General features: G+C 38.5%; 1 protein-coding gene across 1 annotated transcript in view; it reads right to left on the reverse strand.

Moving 5' to 3' along the window:
* Positions 1-18,426, reverse strand: part of IKZF3 (IKAROS family zinc finger 3) — an 80,223-nt gene that overhangs the window by 16,463 nt on the left and 45,334 nt on the right. The window contains exons 5-7 of the mRNA XM_021704372.1: positions 7,641-7,898; positions 6,529-6,696; positions 4,558-4,674 (exon numbers count right to left, since the gene is read on the reverse strand). Coding sequence (XP_021560047.1) covers positions 4,558-4,674; positions 6,529-6,696; positions 7,641-7,898 — 543 coding nt within the window. The remainder of the gene's footprint in view (positions 1-4,557; positions 4,675-6,528; positions 6,697-7,640; positions 7,899-18,426) is intronic.

Raw genomic sequence — 18,426 nt, forward strand, 5'->3', positions numbered from 1 at the left:
CTGCTATCAAAGACTGAGGCAGGTTCTAACAAAAAAGTTACATAAAACTGTTGCCTTTTTGAGCAAGTAGAATAAATACTACCTGTAAGATGGTATCACTTTTTAAAAAAGAAAAATCAGTTGGGAAAACCAACTTTTAATAACTTTTTGGTTGGTCTGCTACTTGGCAAAAAATGTAAGTTTATTCGAAAATCCTCATGCTTGTATTGGCTCAGCTGAAACAATGAGCGTGAAGAAAAAAGGTTGTGACTCAAAGATTCATAAATAAATACAATTATTCAATTACTTTAAAAATCTTGTTATTGCTAGAACTCATTGTCATACAAAAAAACATCCCACTCCAAGGACTCATAATTTGTGTGAAATGAGGCTAAATGAATTTCTATGCCAGATGTTAGTCCCTTTCTGGAATAAGGATCAAGCTAATGAGAAAACAAAATCTGTGCTCTTCTTTATTTATTCTTCTTTTCATATATATACTCCATTAAGACGGCAGAACTGGAGTATCTTGATGATGTAGCAATATCCCATGTACCTCTATTAGACCTCTGTAGTTTATTGACAGATCAAGTGCCCATTGCCTTGTTGGATTGTGAGTTCTCCAAGGGTAGGGGCTAAACTTTCACTCATTTTTATGAACAGCTCTGTCACAGCTCTGGCACATAGAGAATCCAACAAATGCTATCTGAATAAAATAAAAATGATTAGTAAGGCCAGAAGTCCTGTTACCCAACATGGTGTTATTTTGTAGACTGGTGTTCAGTCCAAGGCCTTTTTTTCTGTTTTGCTTCCATAAAGACCTGCTTACTCAAAGCTTGGGTCTTATACTAGGCTGCACTTCAATTTACAATAAGCACTTGATGAATAAAGTGCCACATCCACAGTAGCAATGGAGTGTCATCTCTTTAAAAGCTAGGGATGAAGAGATAAGATGTACCACTGGTGATACTATGTTGGTTAAGTTCAGAATGGAACATGATATCCAGACTGGGACTCCTAATTATAAGAAGGAAACAGAAATGAAAACCATATAGGGAGCAGTGGCAGTAATTAAAGGATTGACTTGTGTGAATTAAACATTCTTTACATTTTGGGGGCACCTGGCTGGCTCACTCAGAAGAGCCCGTGACTCTTGGTCTCGGGGTCATGGGTTGGAGCCTCACGTTGGGTGTAGAGGTTCTAAAAAAATAATAAACTAAAAAAACCACATTCTTTACATTTTGGATTTCAGGAAAAATCATGGGAACTATTTGAAATACAAAAGAGGAATATATTGACTGACATGCAGTTTTTTATACTTGATTCAACTGTGACTTTATACATTTTATAACACGAAACCACCATTACAAAATATTTGTTTTAAACACCAACAAAAAAAATCAAAACTTGCTGACTTAGTTAACCCTTTATTTTTTTGCTGAGACTTAAAATATGTTGCACACATCCATCAAACCACCCTATGAAATGCAAATTAACTCAACCTCTGTATTTCAGCATTTCCTGAATCACCTTAAACCACTGAAGATAGCTAAAATATTTCTTTGCTATTTTCCTAATTTGAAATTCCTAAAAAAAGGTTATGGGGATGGGAAATAAGGTGGTAACCTTACTTTAAAATAAATAATTTTGAACTTACTACTCATAGAGGATAGTGTATTATTTTTCCCCTACTTCCAAGAGAATCAAGACCCACATATACGCATGTATGTGTTTACTAGTATGTGTGCTACTATATTTCTTTCACTAACCAGATAATATATAACCTTAAAAAATAGCTAATCAAGCCATATTTTCCCAAAGTGGAAAAAACCCAAATGTCTATTAACTGATGAACAGATTTGTTTTAAATGTAGTAAATCCATATAATGGAATATTATTTGGCCATAAAGAGGAATGAAGTGCTCATACATGCTACAACATGGATGAACCCTGAAAATATGCTAAGTGAAAGAAGCCAAACATAAAAGGCCACATATTGTATGATTCTCTTTATGTGAAATGTTCAGAATAGGCAAATCCACAGACACAGAGTGCAGATCAGTGGCTGCCCAGGGGCTGAAGAGAGAGGGAATGGGGAATGACTGCTAATGGGTACAAGGTTTCTTTTGAGGGTGATGAAAATGTTATAGAATTAGTGGTGATGGTTGTATAACTTTATGGATATATTAAAAACTGAACTGTACACTTTAAAAGGTAAATTTTATGGTTAGTGAATTATACTGCAGTGAGCGAATTTTTTAAAAAAATATTTTATTTATTTATTTGACAGAGAGAAACATAAAGAGAGAGGGAACACAAGCAGGGGGAGTGGGAGAGAGAGAAGCAGGCTTCCCGCCGAGCAGGGAGCCCGAGGCGGGGCTTGATCCCAGGACCCTGGGAGCATGACCTGAGCTGAAAGCAGACGCTTAACGACTGAGCCACCCAGGTGCCCCGCAGTGAGTGAATTTTTGAAAATAAAAGAAATATAGCTAATCATGAAGACAACAAAAGTTCCAGTGCTTTTTAAGCAAGTCACTGAATTTTTTACGAGTTTCAATTTCCTCACCTCCAAAATGAGGTGGTAGGATTAGATGCTCTCTTTAACCTTCTAGCTTTAAATATTAATAATGCTATTTGGAATATAATAGATTTTCATAACCTGGGAATGTCTCACAGTAAGAGCTCTATCTGTTGCAAACATTTCTCTTTAGAAATAAGGAGGAAATCCAACTCCTTGATAAAACCAAAGATGCCATCAGGATAAAAAGCAGAAGCAGTGCAAACCAACGGAATTCAGTTGGCCAGCTCCTAACACCATAAAATAGGCTTTATCTAAAACAAAATTTCCTCTCATTCAAAATAGGTACAGCTAAGCTACTAATGATTTCCACTCCATTTTTCCTGAGTTTCACATTATTTCTTTCATATTTTTGTAATCTTTCTGCTTTAGAATGTTCAAACCATTCAACTGCACCTATTGCTGGCAAACACCAAATGCCCTGAGGATTTGATACTCTGAATATGCAACTGGTTCAATTAACCAAATAAAAACGTCAGACAACCCAAGCTGCAGAACCAGAATGATGGTCAACTGGATGGGACAAAGGACAACTGCAAAGATGTGACACAAAGAAGTTTCATGCTGTTTCAACTGAAGAATGAGAAAGAAATAAAACCACAATTGATATATGGAAAAGCATCTAGTGTTTCAACCAATTGCCCCTAGGTAAATAATTCAAAACACTGAATAAAATATGAAATTCCTGAAGCCAAAGATAAGCATCACAATAAATCATATGAGTAGACAAGTATATGATTTGAGGGCTTTGGGCAAAGAAAATCCTTGTAGTTTTTTTTAAAAGATATTTATTTATTTATGCGAGAGAGAGAGAGAGAGAGAGAGAGAGCACGAGCAGGGGGAGGGTCAGGGAGAAGGAGACTCCCCGCTCCCCGCTGAGCAGAGAGCCAGATGCGGGGCTCCATCTCAGGACCCTGAGATTATGACCTGAGCCAAAGGCAGACACTTAAACAACTGAGCCACCCAGGCACTCCGAAAATCCTTGTAGTTTTAACTGACTCTGCCCTCAGCCACCCCTCAACCTGCTCTATTCTCAATTGCTCTTTCAGGGAATAGCAACTGCATCCTTCATCACATCCCACATCAATCTGTTAGGAAATTCTGTTGGCTCTACCTTTAAAATGTATAGAGGGGCGACTGGGTGGCTCAGTTGTTAAGTGTCTGCCTTCGGCTCAGGTCATGATCCCAGGGTCCTGGGATCGAGCCCCGCATCGGGCTCCCTGCTCTGTGGGAAGCCTGCTTCTCCCTCTCCCACTCCCCCTGCTTGTGTTCCCTCTCTCGCTGTGTCTCTCTGTCAAATAAATAAATAAAATCTTTTAAAAAAATAAAATGTATAGAGAATTAGAACATTTCTCACCACCTCTACCACTACCCAAGACACAATTTTCTCCCACTTGAACTACTGCAATGGCTTTCTAACTAGACTATCCAATTCCCAATCTTGCTGCAAATAAAATCTCTTCTCTACAGCAAGTAGAGTGATTCTTTTAAAATGAGAAGTCCAATCATGTCACCTCTCAGCTCAAAACCCTTTGAAGATCTTTAATTTCACTCAGAGTAAAAACCAGCCTTTATAATGGCCAACAAGGCTTGATAAGATCTGGTTTCTCATTTCCTTTCCAGCCTCATGTTCCCTTACCCACTCTGCTCGAGCCACACAGGGCTATTTATACTTCTTCAAACTCAAGTCCCAGGACCTTTGCACTTGCTATTTCCTAGTTCTCTGCAGGGCTTTCTCCTCAGCCCTTTAAATCTGTTAAAATGTCACCTCCCTGACTCACTTTCTGCCCCCAGGACCTGCTTCATTTTGCTTAATAGTACTTACTACCTTCTAATATACTGTATATGTTACATATTTACTTTGCTTATGGTCTGTCTTTCCCCATTAAAATATAAACTGCGAGGGCAGATTTTTTTTTTTTTTTACACTACTGTCTCCCACCACCTAGAAAAGTAGATGCTCGCTACATGTACGTAGAATGAGTGTTGCGTGAACTCACCAGTCTCACCCAGGTCCGTGCTCTGGAGAAATGTACGGCAGCGCTCCTTGTGCTCCTCGAGGGAACTTCTCTGCTTGTAACTCCTTCCACAAAACTCACATTTATAGGGTTTCTCAACTATAAGGAGAGCACAAGGGGGCACTCAGTGACCCTCAGGGATTACAGAACAAATGGTGTCTTAGGGCTCTGTGCAAACTGTCCTTTAGGAATGAGTCTGCTGAGAGAAGCCAGGGTATTTGGATACTTTTGCAGCTATATTATTTTTAAATTTAGTAAACTGAAATAAGGTGATAGTCTTCGACTGATTGTTACGTTAGCATTTTCTTCAAAAGGATAGCCTCCTTTCACATATGAAAGGATTTGGATTTAATGATTATCATTGAGCACAGTGTTTTGGCTCCAGATTCAATATTGTTTCTTTAGGAAAAAATATAGGGCTGTTTTTTTCCTCAAGGAGGTTAGTGTGGCTTAAAAATGAAGTAGAGAGAGCTCCCTTAGTTTGTGACATCCATCTCATTGTAAGTAAAGAATGCTGGGAGTTAGACATTCAGCCAGAAACTGATGGACTTTTCAGAGCACTGACATAGTTGGATAAATTTAGCTTATCCTTTCCAAGTGGCTATAGTGAAGTCTGGGCTAAATCAATAAAAACTGAGCTAATTATAATAACTTCAACTCTGTGTGCAGGGCTGGCCTTTCTGATTTGTTGATAAAATGTACCCTATGAGTATGTCAGAGTTTTAGGAACTGAGATTTTTATTTTCTAATCCTGTTGCTCCTGTTTAAAACAGAGTTTTGGGACTTAAAGTACTAAAAGATCCTTCTGGAATCCCAAATTAAAATAAATGCAGGTTTGCTAGGGCTAAAAATGTTAAGTTTTCTGCATAAATTGGGGTCCTCTAGAATCTATCTAAAAAGTGACCACTATGTTTGGATCTTATTTGAAAAAAGCAACAGAAGAGAACTATTCTAATTTTTTGGACCAAACTCATCCTTAATTCATTACTTTGAACAATGAACTGTAAAAGAAACCTTTCTTGTACCACTTATGATCTCTCATGGTGGGTTTTGCTGGGGCTGACTTGTTTAATCCTTAGTCTCTGAATTGTGACCAGTTGTGGGTTTGGAGCTGGGTTTTAGTCAAAGCAGTATGTGGATTGACATAAAAACAAACCTTTTTTTTCCCTTCAATTAAAAAGTTTGTCAGATAACATCAAGAACAAGAGGTCGCAAATTTGAAAATAAACTCAGTTTTATTTTTCTAGGAGGGGAATTCTAAATGTTAAAAAAAGTTTTATTATCTTGCTTAGTTAAAATAGTAAAAACATCAAGATGAACATAGTTTTTTTTTAATGAATTCTTTTGCTGTTCATCTTCTAGAGATTAAAAATAAATAGGCTGATCAAGAAGAAAGTCAGGTTTAAGAAATTTAGCCCATGTGCACCTAAAACCAATACAATGTTCTATTGTCAATTATATCTCAATTTAAAAATTTTTAGCACAGAATGGCCAAAGGGAACCCTGTGACAATGATTTATACTCCGTTTACATTTTTACATAACTTACAGACTGTACATCATTTGCTTGTCCAGACTTCTGAATGAAAAATGTGTCCGCGTGCTTTTTAGGAAAATAATCTCTTAATAAAGCTTACCATAAGAAAATACTGATGACTATAATTTTTTCACAAAAATTTAAAAGGCATTTTTATAGAGCAGGCTTTTCCTGTCTGACTGTCTTGTTCTCTAGGGCAGCAAGGATGGTAAGGAGATGATCATCCCCATTGAGCCAGACGGAGAGCAATTAATGCCTTAATGGAAGTGTAATTAGCCCTAGAGGTCTCTGCTGTTGTAACCCTTCAGAACAGGAATGACGGATTAAAACCTCCATACTTAACTCTTTCTAGTTTCCTCAATGGGCACCATGGAACACACATTTACTAGATATGGAAGGCTCATTGCTCTCACTTACCAGAATGTGTCCTAAGGTGACCTGTGAGTGCGTCTCTTCTCTGGCATGCATAGTTGCAGAGGTGACACTTAAAAGGTTTTTCCCCTGTGTGCAGTTTAATGTGGCGGAGGAGGTTACCTTTCTGAGTAAAAGATGCCCCACACTGATTACACTGGAATGGGCGTTCACCTTTAAAAAGGACAAAAAGGAGACTTCTGATCACCCAGCAAGTGGCAAAGCATATGCACAGATTAGACGCCTATGGCAAAAGCTCATCTTTTAGATAGTATCTGTTCATATCATATTGGGATCAGCTGGGAGCTATATTTCAAGGCAAGTGTACGACTTACTTCTGGAATCTTTGCTGTAGAAGAGAAAAAGCATTCATCTAGCAAGGCCATTTTAGTTATCGTCTTGGATCAGAGCAAAAAAAGAAAAAAGAAAAGAAATAACAACCCCCCACCACCCCAAAAAAACAAGAATAGCTCTGGGAGTGCTTTCCAGATGTAAGTTTGTAACATTACTTAGCATTCTTTTTGAATATAATCTCAATCTGAGAAAAAAGAATCACAGACTCAAATTCTAATAAGGTATGGAGGGCCAGAAATGCTTCTTTTTTTAGAGTTTTCATATTAGATGTCAGATGGAATCTATTGAGCTCATTGGGACTGTTGTGTTTGTATGCATTTCTATAGACTGGCTGTTTATTGTCCGAAGATAAAAATTTTAAACTGGTAATAAAAACTATATCCTTTCATCTATCAAATTTGAACCCAATATAAAAAGGAGGTCTGCTTTTTAAAAAGTTATGCAAAAATGGACAAATGATGCTAAAGAAGCATATCGCACAATTCAACTTCTACTTATTAACTGAAGAAAAATATTTGGCTGACCTAGAACACCGTGCTTACTACAGTATTTTTATTCATGGCACTTGCAGTGTTTGCCAAAAGCATAGTAAAGCAGGAATAAAAATCACTGGGTAAATGAAAATGCAGAGAGGGAGAGATACATCAGAATTACAGCAAAAATCAATGAAAGTAGTCAAAAGTTGTCCCAAATTTCACCATTTCATTTCTCACATGGCTGCATTAGGACAGTTTTCAGAAGAATGGATAAAGGAAATTATTTACCAGTATGGCTCCGCTTATGAACCATTAAGACATTGAAGCTAATGCAGGATAATCCACACACATCGCAGTTCATCTTGCCACTGGTTGGCCTGTTACTATCATACGAGACATGTCTTTCCAACTTAATGTTTTCATATTCATTATATTCTCTTGAATAGCTGTATGGAATTTCAGGCTCTTCCGCATTTCCCATGGGCTCTGGCTTTAAAATATTTTCATCCCTTTCACTGTATTCATCTTTCACATTCATCGAATCATCTGCAGGGTAGAAAATGCAAGAAATGAACAATGATTGTATTTGGAGTTATCAAAGCAGCTCAAAGAGAGAGATCTACAACTAACAAATACCAAAGGAAGCTAACATAATATTGTACATCTACAAAACAAGAAAACACCGTTAGGATGAGCACTCATTATTTGAATTCAGAACCACCATCAGTGGAGAAAACACACACACACACACACACACAGATAACAGTTTTAGACCACCCAGAAAATGAGAGAGAACGGATTTAGCCATGATGGCTCAAAGAGACCATGAAAAAAAACATTTTGAGCAACTCTTCTCCAATACTGGGGGAGAAGAAAGGTTCTCAGATTTAGTACCTTTTCTGGTGGCTGCAGTTAAAAGGCAAGGTGGTGGAGCTCTTTGGTTTCAAGAAGAAAATACTGTTTTAATCCTTCAAATGCATTCAATTTAAGCCACTAAGAGTGAGAGTTGAATAGTTAATATGGTTTTTCGGATTTTAAGCCATGCTTTGCCTCTTCCCCTTCCATGTATATGCACTGCTAAAATGACTCTTATCTCTCTGTTTCTCTTGGAACTGATAATGAGACAATATTGTATATAGAGGAAGCTAGCTGTATTAGTGAAATACTGTTGAGAAAGATAAAAGGAGAAGTAATTCTTTAACATAATCTTCTAAGGAGTCACTTTCATTGACACAGGTAAATGGAGCTCAACCTAAGCAAGGGGAAGCACACCTATACCCATGTTAGGGAGGGTGAAACTCAAGATCCTAAAACTGTAGGACTGGACAGGAGAGGAGGGACTGGCCCAAGTGAGTTGGTTGACCAGGTACTATTTTGAAAAGAGTTGCAACACTCTTAAGCTGAAGAACATAAGAACTGAAGAAGGTAAATTTATGTAGTGACACTAATGACACTTAAATATTCACCTGATAAAATCATAATAAATTTTTGCAAGGGATTTTTCATATATAAAATAAGCTGCATAAATGCTTACTTTGCCAACATTTGTTCTTAGAAATTGGAAGTTATTGGGGCGCCTGGGTGGCTCAGTTGGTTAAGCGACTGCCTTCGGCTCAGGTCATGATCCTGGAGTCCCTGGATCGAGTCCCGCCTCGGGCTCCCTGCTCAGCAGGGAGCCTGCTTCTCCCTCTGACCCTCCCCCCTCTCATGAGCTCTCTCTCTCTCTCATTTTGTCTCAAATAAATAAATAAAATCTTTAAGAAAAAAAAAGAAAAAAAAAGAAATTGGAAGTTATGCTTTCTCGTGAGGAATCATAAATCAGTGGAATTTTAGGGCTGAAAGGGATCCTCTAATCCAACCTTTTGGTTTTTCAGATAAGAAAATCTGGCACCAGAGATCTTTTCGGTGATTTGTCCAAGGCTACATAGCCTGTTAATAGCAAATGTGTGATTAGAATGCTGATCTTGGATCTGACCTCACACACTAGCTGTAGACAGTCTAGGTGGCTTCTTACTAATATATTCCACTCTCCCATCAATGGTGTAGACATTAAAACCCAAAACACTCTGAAGAAAAGATATTTTAAAAAACTGCATCCCTTCCAAAAAAAACACCAGTAAGCGCAGCTCCTGTTGCCACATAGGAGGAAGTACAACTGCAGCTGTGCCTGGCTTGCTACCTTCAACTCAAGTTTCAATTTTCACTTCTATCAAGGTTACCTTTTATCTATATTAACTGTGTTTGCTTAATAGAGCAAGACAGGCCCTAACCACCAACCGAGGAGCCATTGCTGCAACACTGTTCCTCTGCTTCTCATCACGGTTCATGGTTCATAGCGTTTCAATCTTTGATTAGAAGAGATGTAGGGCTGGAGGATCAGTCCAACATGTTTCAAATTTGCCCATTTAATGCATCTGGGTCACATATGAATCCATATCCATTTCCTACATGGAAAGAGGTTCATTCCCTTCTTTCTCTGGATAGGTCTCACCTGCTTTCAGATAGAATTTGTTTGCTTAAGAGGTTTTGTTTTTTAAAAAATTTTTTAAGAGAAGGATGCACCTGAGGCTTGTACCCTCCTCCCATCACTCCAGCTGTGGGTGATATCCCACCAAAGCTTGAGTGCTCTTCAGTTTGCATGTAGGCGTTTAAAAGAACCTCAACGGAAAACTTCAGCTACTGAGAACCAAAAACAGCAGATAGGGTCCAGCAGAAAAAAAGATCCTTTTCATTTTGGTTATAAAATGTTAATATGAACAGACTCGGGCCATTCCATGGACAGTGACAATTAAAAACTAGGAAGATGAATGTGTTAGGTCTTTCTGAAAACACAGGACAAAAGAGAGTTGCTCCTTCCCTCAGGATTTGGGCTTTAATGGGCTTGACCTCGAACTCAAATACTACATCAACCTGGCTCAAGAGAAAAGCTTGGCTTTTGTCCCTTAGGATTTAGCTGTAGAACAAGAAAAATGGTATTTGAGACACAGAGCCCTAAGGGAAGGCATAAGAGACACATGGATAGGATATTAGGAAAAGTCCCTTGGACTTAATGGACCAAGAGTTCTTTGGACAGTTGTTGGTTTGTCTTTGGAATCTTACTACTTTTAGATGAAAGAACTGAATGGCCTCTCTGAATGGTTACTGGGGATCAACAATTCATCATGCTTTACCATGCAAAGATACATAGAATTGAATATTAGAATACATTAGTACCTGAGATACGAATGGGATTTCTGAGAGTTTAGCACCCAGCTTCCAAACACAGTCCACCAAAAAGACCAGCAAAGACGCTTGTCTCCTTCTCTTGGGAGGAAGATTTATTGGAGCAGAAGAAAGGGGAGCGTTCTACTACTTAGTATCCCTTAAAAATATTAAAAGTATGTCTAAAATCAAACTTGTCATCTTTGAACCCAAGCTTGTTTCCAATTTATGACTTCATTATATTTCTAAATGGCATTCTTCCAGTTCCAAGTCTTAAAAATGGAATCCTTTTCCTATTCAATCTCCACATCAAATCAGTTTTCAAGACCTACAGATTCTATGTCCTCAGGATCTCTGGATGCCAATTCCTCTTTTCTATTTCCTATTGCAGTTTGGTTTAGCCTCTCATCCCATCATACCTAAACTCATCCTGTCTCAACACTCCTTTCTAGACAGATTTACTACAAAAGTAAGCTATGGTTTCTGCCTCTATATCCTCAAAACTGATGTAAAATTCCCTCTAATTGGGCTCCCACTTCCATAATTCACTGAATCTACTCCCCTAAAGATCATCAATCATCTCCTGATTCCTAAATCCAATGGCCTTTTGTTTGCTATTCTCCCCAACTTCTCTGTAGCCCTTGACACTACTGACCACCAATCCTTTTTCTTCTATACTCCTATTTGTTCAGTGAAACTGTAACTTCTTTCCTTACCTCTCTCATTGCTTCTTTCTAGCTCTTTTTCCTCCATCTGCCTCCTAAACACTACCCATAATGCTCTTTTTCCTTCCCTTGACATCCCATCCCCTGTGGCAATTTCATCTACTCTTAGGTTCAACTAGCATTTTATATGATTAATTCCCAAATGTGTGTGCGCGCGCGCGTGTGTGTGTGTATATACATATATATATATATATATATATATGTATATATGTATATACACATATATATCCAGGTGTAATCTCTCTTCCCTTCTTCAGGCCTCTATTCCCAAAGGCCTCCTAAAGTATCTTCCCAATTACTCAGGCTAGACTCCTTACAAGCATCTTTCCTTCCTCTTGTTTTTGCCCCATATTTAATAACCCATTGGTTCTATTTTTTTTAAAAGATTTTATTTATTTATTTGAGACAGAGAGAATGAGAGACAGAGAGCACGAGAGGGAAGAGGGTCAGAGGGAGAAGCAGACCCCCTGCTGAGCAGGGAGCCCCATATGGGACTCGATCCCGGGACTCCAGGATCATGACCTGAGCCGAAGGCAGTTGCTTAACCAACTGAGCCACCCAGGCGCCCAGCATTGGTTCTATTTTTATATCCTCTCTCCAATCCGTTTCTCTTCCTCACTACTTTGCATTCCCAGTACCCTGAATCTCAGGCTCTGATAACCCTCCACATTGTTCTCCCTGCCTCCTTTCTCTCTCCTTCCCAGTTCATCCTATACATTACCACCACACTGTTCTTCCTCAACTATAGCTCTGGTCATATCATTACCCTGTCAAAATTCTTCAATATCTCCACTGTCAATAAAATAAAGTCCAAACTCAGGAAGAAGGAATTCAAAAGGCCTTTCAGTATCTGGCCCCAACCTGTCTTTGTAATACTGATTTTGAATACTCATATAACTTTAACCAAACTAAACAACTTCTAAGTATTCTTGCTTTTATTATTTCCACTGCCTACAAGGTCTTTCCCCAATGTTGCCACAGGTCGGTCCAAAACCTACAGATTCTTTAAAGCCAAAGCTAGTATGTCATCTCCTCCCCCCAACCCCCACCATCCCTCCAGGTGCAAAATAATCTGTTCCTTCTTTCTCTGAGTTACTTATAAATTCACCTCATCTCCCATATGGTCATGTAAGCTATCTGAGGTCAGAAGCTACACAGGTTTGTTTTTTTTTTAACTCAGTATCCCCCGTGACACTACTTGACCTGTATCTGTAGAGACCAGAGGTCTTGTGGTTTTAAGATAGAAATGTTGGGGGTCTTATCATAGACCTACTAATTTGGGTGTGGAGACTGGAAATATGCATTAAAATTACGCTTTGTAGGTAAATCTTATACACAATGGAGTTTAAGAACTGCCACTCCAGGCCGCCTGGGTGGCTCAGTCGGTTAAGCGACTGCCTTCGGCTCAGGTCATGATCCTGGAGTCCCGGGATCGAGTCCCGCATCGGGCTCCCTGCTCAGCTGGGGGTCTGCTTCTCCCTCTGACCCTCCTCCCTCTCGTGCTCTCTGTCTCTCATTCTCTCTCTCTCAAATAAATAAATAAAATCTTAAAAAAAAAAAAAAAGAACTGCCATTCCAAGGGGGTGGGATGGGGGGAGAAAAAAGAACCGCCACTCTACAGTTTGACACAGTGCTCTGTATAAAGTACATACACAGTAGATACTTAGTACATAAATATATCACTGCATTAGCCTCCTAACTGGCCCACAGTGTATGCAACCTCTATTTTATACTACACTTTATTTCCAGATTAATCATTCTGTAGCACTAAAACTCTTTTTCAGAAACTTTCAATAATTTCATTTTGCTTATAGAACAAATTTCCAAACTCCTTAGCAAAGCCTTCTAGGGCCTGTCCAGTACCTGCCCTGAGCCCGCCCAATCATCTCATTCTTCCTCAATCAACCTTTTCTCTAGACTAGAACCTTGCTACTCAAAATGGGGTCCTTGGATCAGCAGTTCCAGCATCCCCTGGAAGCTTGTTAGAAACACACTCTCAAGTCTCACCCCAGACCTACTCGATCAGAATTTGCATTTTAACAAGATCCTCAAGGATTCCTATGCACCTTAAAGTTCTAACACCCAAAATGCCCTTCCCCAACATCAACATTCTATTCAAACTTCCAGATGCTATTTAAATGCCATTTCTTCCATGCAGTCTTCCTCGATATCCTAACGTAGAAAAAAATTCTCATTTCTGTGCTTTCTCATAAACCTACCTCACTCAACTTTATATTTAGCATGATATCATTAACCTCTACAGATTCACCTTAATGTAGTTGATGTGTTCATAAAATGTTACATGTAAAACAGATAATATTGTTCCACTGATTTACATTATACATTCAGAGATGTTTCTCTTCATTTTTCTTTGATTTTCAGTTGTCAGTGACTGGCAACATTTGAACTGTTAATAAAGGCCAAAAATCTTGGGCGCCTGGGTGTCTGTCATTAAGCATCTGCCTTTGGCTCAGTTCATGATCCCAGTGTCCTGGGACCGAGCTCCACATCGAGTTCCACATCAGGCTCCCTATTCCATGGGAAGCCTGCTTCTCCCTCTCCCACACCCCCTGCTTGTGTTCTCTCTCTTGCTATGTCTCTCTCTCTCAAATAAATAAATAAAATCTTTAAAAAAAAAAAAAGGCCAACAATTTTAAAGATCTGGCAAGAAATACTTGAATATATTGAGGAACTGCCCCATAATACCTTAAAGTTTTTATGAAGTGAAGAAAACTTTTGTAATGTGAATGATCTCCCATTTTAGTTTTGTAAATTCCAGTTTCCTATAATATGTGTCACGTTTCTTAGACACACAACTTAAATTGCCACTTAAAATACTATCAAGAATCTTCACAGGCACTAGCAATATTTTATTTCTTAAGCCAGGTGGTGGGCCCATGGATGTTTGTTTTGTTGTTATTCTTTAAACTATACATGTAATTATATTTGCCTTTTTTATGTATGATATATGTCATACTAAAAAATGGTAAAGGCTTCCTGAGTAGATTTTTTATAAGTGAACTTGTGGAGAAAAGAACATACCAAACCACAAATTGCTGATAAAGGTAATTGCTAAACATTCCCAGAGGGGGAAAAAAGATGTCTAAATTGAATCTAACCCATAGAAAATTAGATTAAACCGAACTTCTTCCTAAAGGAGCTACTCTGGGGTACAATTGCTCCCATCTTTGTCTATGTTCTGGAGGCCTCTTAGGAAGATGACATACACTAACACACACACACCCCCCAGAGAGAATTTTGTAGGCTGAAGAGAACAAAGGCTTGGCTCACTGGGGCTGATGCACATGGTTTCATTTCCTGGGGTGATGGTTATCACATGAAAGGCTTGCACTCCAGAGTAGACATTTTTGGTTTCACCTGAGACATTGCAAAAACAATGGGTCTTGGAAAGGATCCAACATCTAAATCCTTCAGGGGCAATAGCAGTCTCAGCCAACTGTGCCTCAGTTTGTTTTTACAGGCACATAAAATGCTCAGTTGGAGAGAAGAACCTATCAAAGATGGCAAATGGAACAGGCAACTTGGGTGTCTTGGATAGCATGTTAGTAGGAATTTCCCAGTGCAAAAAGGGGGTTCTGAATTTCCACTTTTAATTATGAACTCTCAGAATCCAACTCAAAGAAGGACAAAGTTTGGAGTAATAGCCTTAAGTTTGCCAGAGATACTGTGAGAGGGGGCAAAACAGGATAGAGGCTGTTAGACAGGGAAGACACAAAAGGGTGATGTTGTTTAAGTGTTTTACAAGGATTAGGGGTCATAACCATGAAATCCTTAGCACATGCAAAAGTCAACTGGATAACAAAGAAGCTTAATCATCTTAATGTGGCATTTTAATGATGCCACTGATTTGCTATGCCAATTCAGAGATAATGAGGCCCTAATGCTACAGATGTTCAGCCAGGCTAAAAGAAAGGGGGGGGGGGGTGGGTGGGCTTTTCTAGCATGCCATTTTCTAACTATCCAATTAAACAAATTGTGAAAGCATCTAAATAGTTTACCAGGTTTTGACAGCTGTTAATAGGATTTAGAAGCTTGAAGCACTAAAGAGCAAAATGGGAGATATATGTATGGTAGGTATTTAGTCTACAGAATTTGTTGCTATCATCCAATACCGCAGAAATAGATCAACTAAAACAGTCTTCCTTATAAAATTAATATCTCTACTCCTTTCCCACAATGGCCTCTTTGTATTAGGAACAAGAACACTGAAATCATGGGTCATTTTCATTTTCTAATTTACATTTTTATTTGTAAAGTGAGGAGGGAGGAAAACCAATGATATTTTGCCAACTAAAGAATACAAAGTTCTAGTATTTGCTAGCCAGTAAAATTATAAAGCTTCAACAAAAGCAAAACTTCTGGGCATTGATTTATAGGACCCATTGTGTTGTCATGTTTCTCTTCTTTTAAAATCTAAAATGACAGGCATCTATTAATTTTTAAAACACCTATTTAAAAATTAGGGAAAAAACTGGAAAGGGTGAATCAGACCACTAAGAGATGAAATATTAGTATCTCATTAGCAGTGAAATAAGAGATAAGCAGTTTGGATAATATTTGGTTTGGTTAAAGTTTTCATTAAAACATAGTCTCATCAGACATTCAAAGTTGCCCTTAAAAAAATCTAGACTGGTATTTACTAAATCATGTCACTTCAAATTCAAGAACATTAGCATGAAAACATGAAGAAAGTTTCATTTGCAAAGGAACCACCCTCCATTTTACTAATGATGTTAATCCTTGTCTTATTATCTATCAAACAGCTCATTCATTACCATAATAATAAAAATAATTTTGTTTAATAATTTCAGTGTAATGCTTTGCTTTCCCATTAGAACAAGAGATTTATTACTTTCAATGACAGGAATATACTACACATCAGCAGTACGTGACGCTCCAGCTGCTCAGCTGGGCTAACTTTACTCTTCAGATATCATGGGGTCAGGTGAATTCTTCATCTATAGTTGTGAGGATTGAAGAACATGTGTGGAAGTTCCTCCTAACTATAAAGCAGTATACAAATATAGTGACTTTTTTTTTTTTTAAGATTTTTTATTTATTTCTTTGACAGAGAGAGACACAGTGAGAGAAGGAACACAAGCAGAGGGAGTGGCAGAGGGAGAAGCAGGCTTCCCGCTGAGCAGGGAACCCAATGCGGGGCTCGATCCCAGCACCCTGGGATCATGACCTGAGCTGAAGGCAGACGCTCAACAACTGAGCCACCCAGGCACCCCTATAGTGACTTTTTCATTTCTGTCCATTATAACTATAAACTTTTCCTACTGATCATGTAACCTATATATTATATTATTTTATATTTATATTTCTGAGAAATAACAGCTATCTGTTAAAAAATAATGAATGAAAATACATCTAAAGGGGATGAGGTTTTAGATGCTGCCCAAACTTACTAGAGGTAGATTAAAGTATTTGCGTGGTAGGCATTTCATTTATAAATCCAGAAGAAAAATCTTACTTTTATAATTCCTTTGTATAGAATACTCTATTTTTTGACAGAGTTCAATCAAAAAATTTAAAGCACATTAAAATATGCTACCTAGAAAAATTAAAAAATTATCATCCAAACACAGTTAAATTGGCTAAAAACATTCTGATTGGCACAACACCAAACTTGGGATCAAAGGGAAGGGAAGGAATGAAAATGCTTCCGTATCCACAACATAAGTTCCTGGTATGCATAGTATGTGTTGTGCTATATGACAATTAACATGTTTATTTCCCATATAGATTAGGAGTATCTTCAAGGCAGGGGCCAGGTTTTGATAATATTAGTGTCCCCAGAACCTTTCAGAGTGCCGACTTACTATACACATCGAATGAATTAATGAATGAATAAATGAACTCTTTGGGCAGCCTGAACCAATTTAAGAAGAAAAAGGCCAGGCAGGGAAGAAGGAATAAGCCACTTTGCTGTACCACTCCCTAACTTGTCTACAACATTGTGAAGTTGACATGTAGTATGCAGGATTTCTCCCCCTGATACATTAGAAAAAGACCCAAGCCCCATAGTGATAACCAGTCCTCTAGTTTACTTCTTTGCCCACGGTGGTCAGCCTTTTATCTCCCCTGTCCCCCCACTTTGGAACAGGATGCCATCCTTTGGAATAAGATGACCAGTCCCTGCTTCTTGAACCTATTCCCTGAGTTCTATTCCTGCCTGACTCTATTCCTACCTTACTTATTTTTTTCCTCTGTCTACTCCTCTTTCTGTCTCCTAGGTGTCAATGGTCTCCTTGGGTCTGTTTCTTCAACCTTTTGTTTTCTCACTTTACATATTTTCCTGATCCAACCTTCTGTGGCTGATGACTCCCACATCTGTATTTCCAGTCTAGTCCTCCCTGCTCAGCCCAATAGATATTTCCAGTCACTTCTTAGATTTCTTATACTTGTTTCACACTCAACAAGTTGCAACCTAGCTCATTATTTCTCTCCCTTTGACTTCCCTTCCAAATCTGCTCTTTCTGTAATAGTCCCTGTTTTCCCCTCTACCTAGTGGCTGCTTTTATATTATTCCACTCGCACCCTTAACATGTAGCACTGGGCTAGGCACACAGCTTAGCAACTGCTTACCAAATGAACAGAATGAAGGCAGGAAAGAGGGCAAGAAGGAAGGAAGGAGTGAATGATTATCCTGTTCTTTGCTTCAAATACAAAATTAAGGTTGGAGATGTTTTTAAAAAATTGCACAGATTGTAATTTTGCCTAAGGCTAGCATATTAGGCCACAGCAACAACAAACTGTATTTCTTTTTTTTTTTTTTTAAGATTTTATTTATTTATTTGACAGAGAGAGAGCGAGAACAGGAACACAAGCAGGGGGAGTGGGAGAGGGAGAAGCAGGCTTCCTGCTGAACAGGGAGCCCGATGTGGGACTCGATCCCAGGACCCTGGGATCATGACCTGAGCCGAAGGCAGACGCTTAATGACTGAGCCACCAGCGCCCACAAATTGTATTTCTAACTTGAGATATACCAACCAGACCCAAAGGGCATAAAGGATTCTTGAAAGGGAGGAAAATTAACATAAGGATCAATAATTGGAAGATTCTTGCTCTTTTTAACATGAAATCGATTAAAACAGAATACATACAAAATAATAGAAAATTTA

The sequence above is a fragment of the Neomonachus schauinslandi genome, chromosome 15 (genome assembly GCF_002201575.2).
Source record: "Neomonachus schauinslandi chromosome 15, ASM220157v2, whole genome shotgun sequence".
In the NCBI taxonomy this organism is placed as follows: Eukaryota; Metazoa; Chordata; class Mammalia; order Carnivora; family Phocidae; genus Neomonachus; species Neomonachus schauinslandi.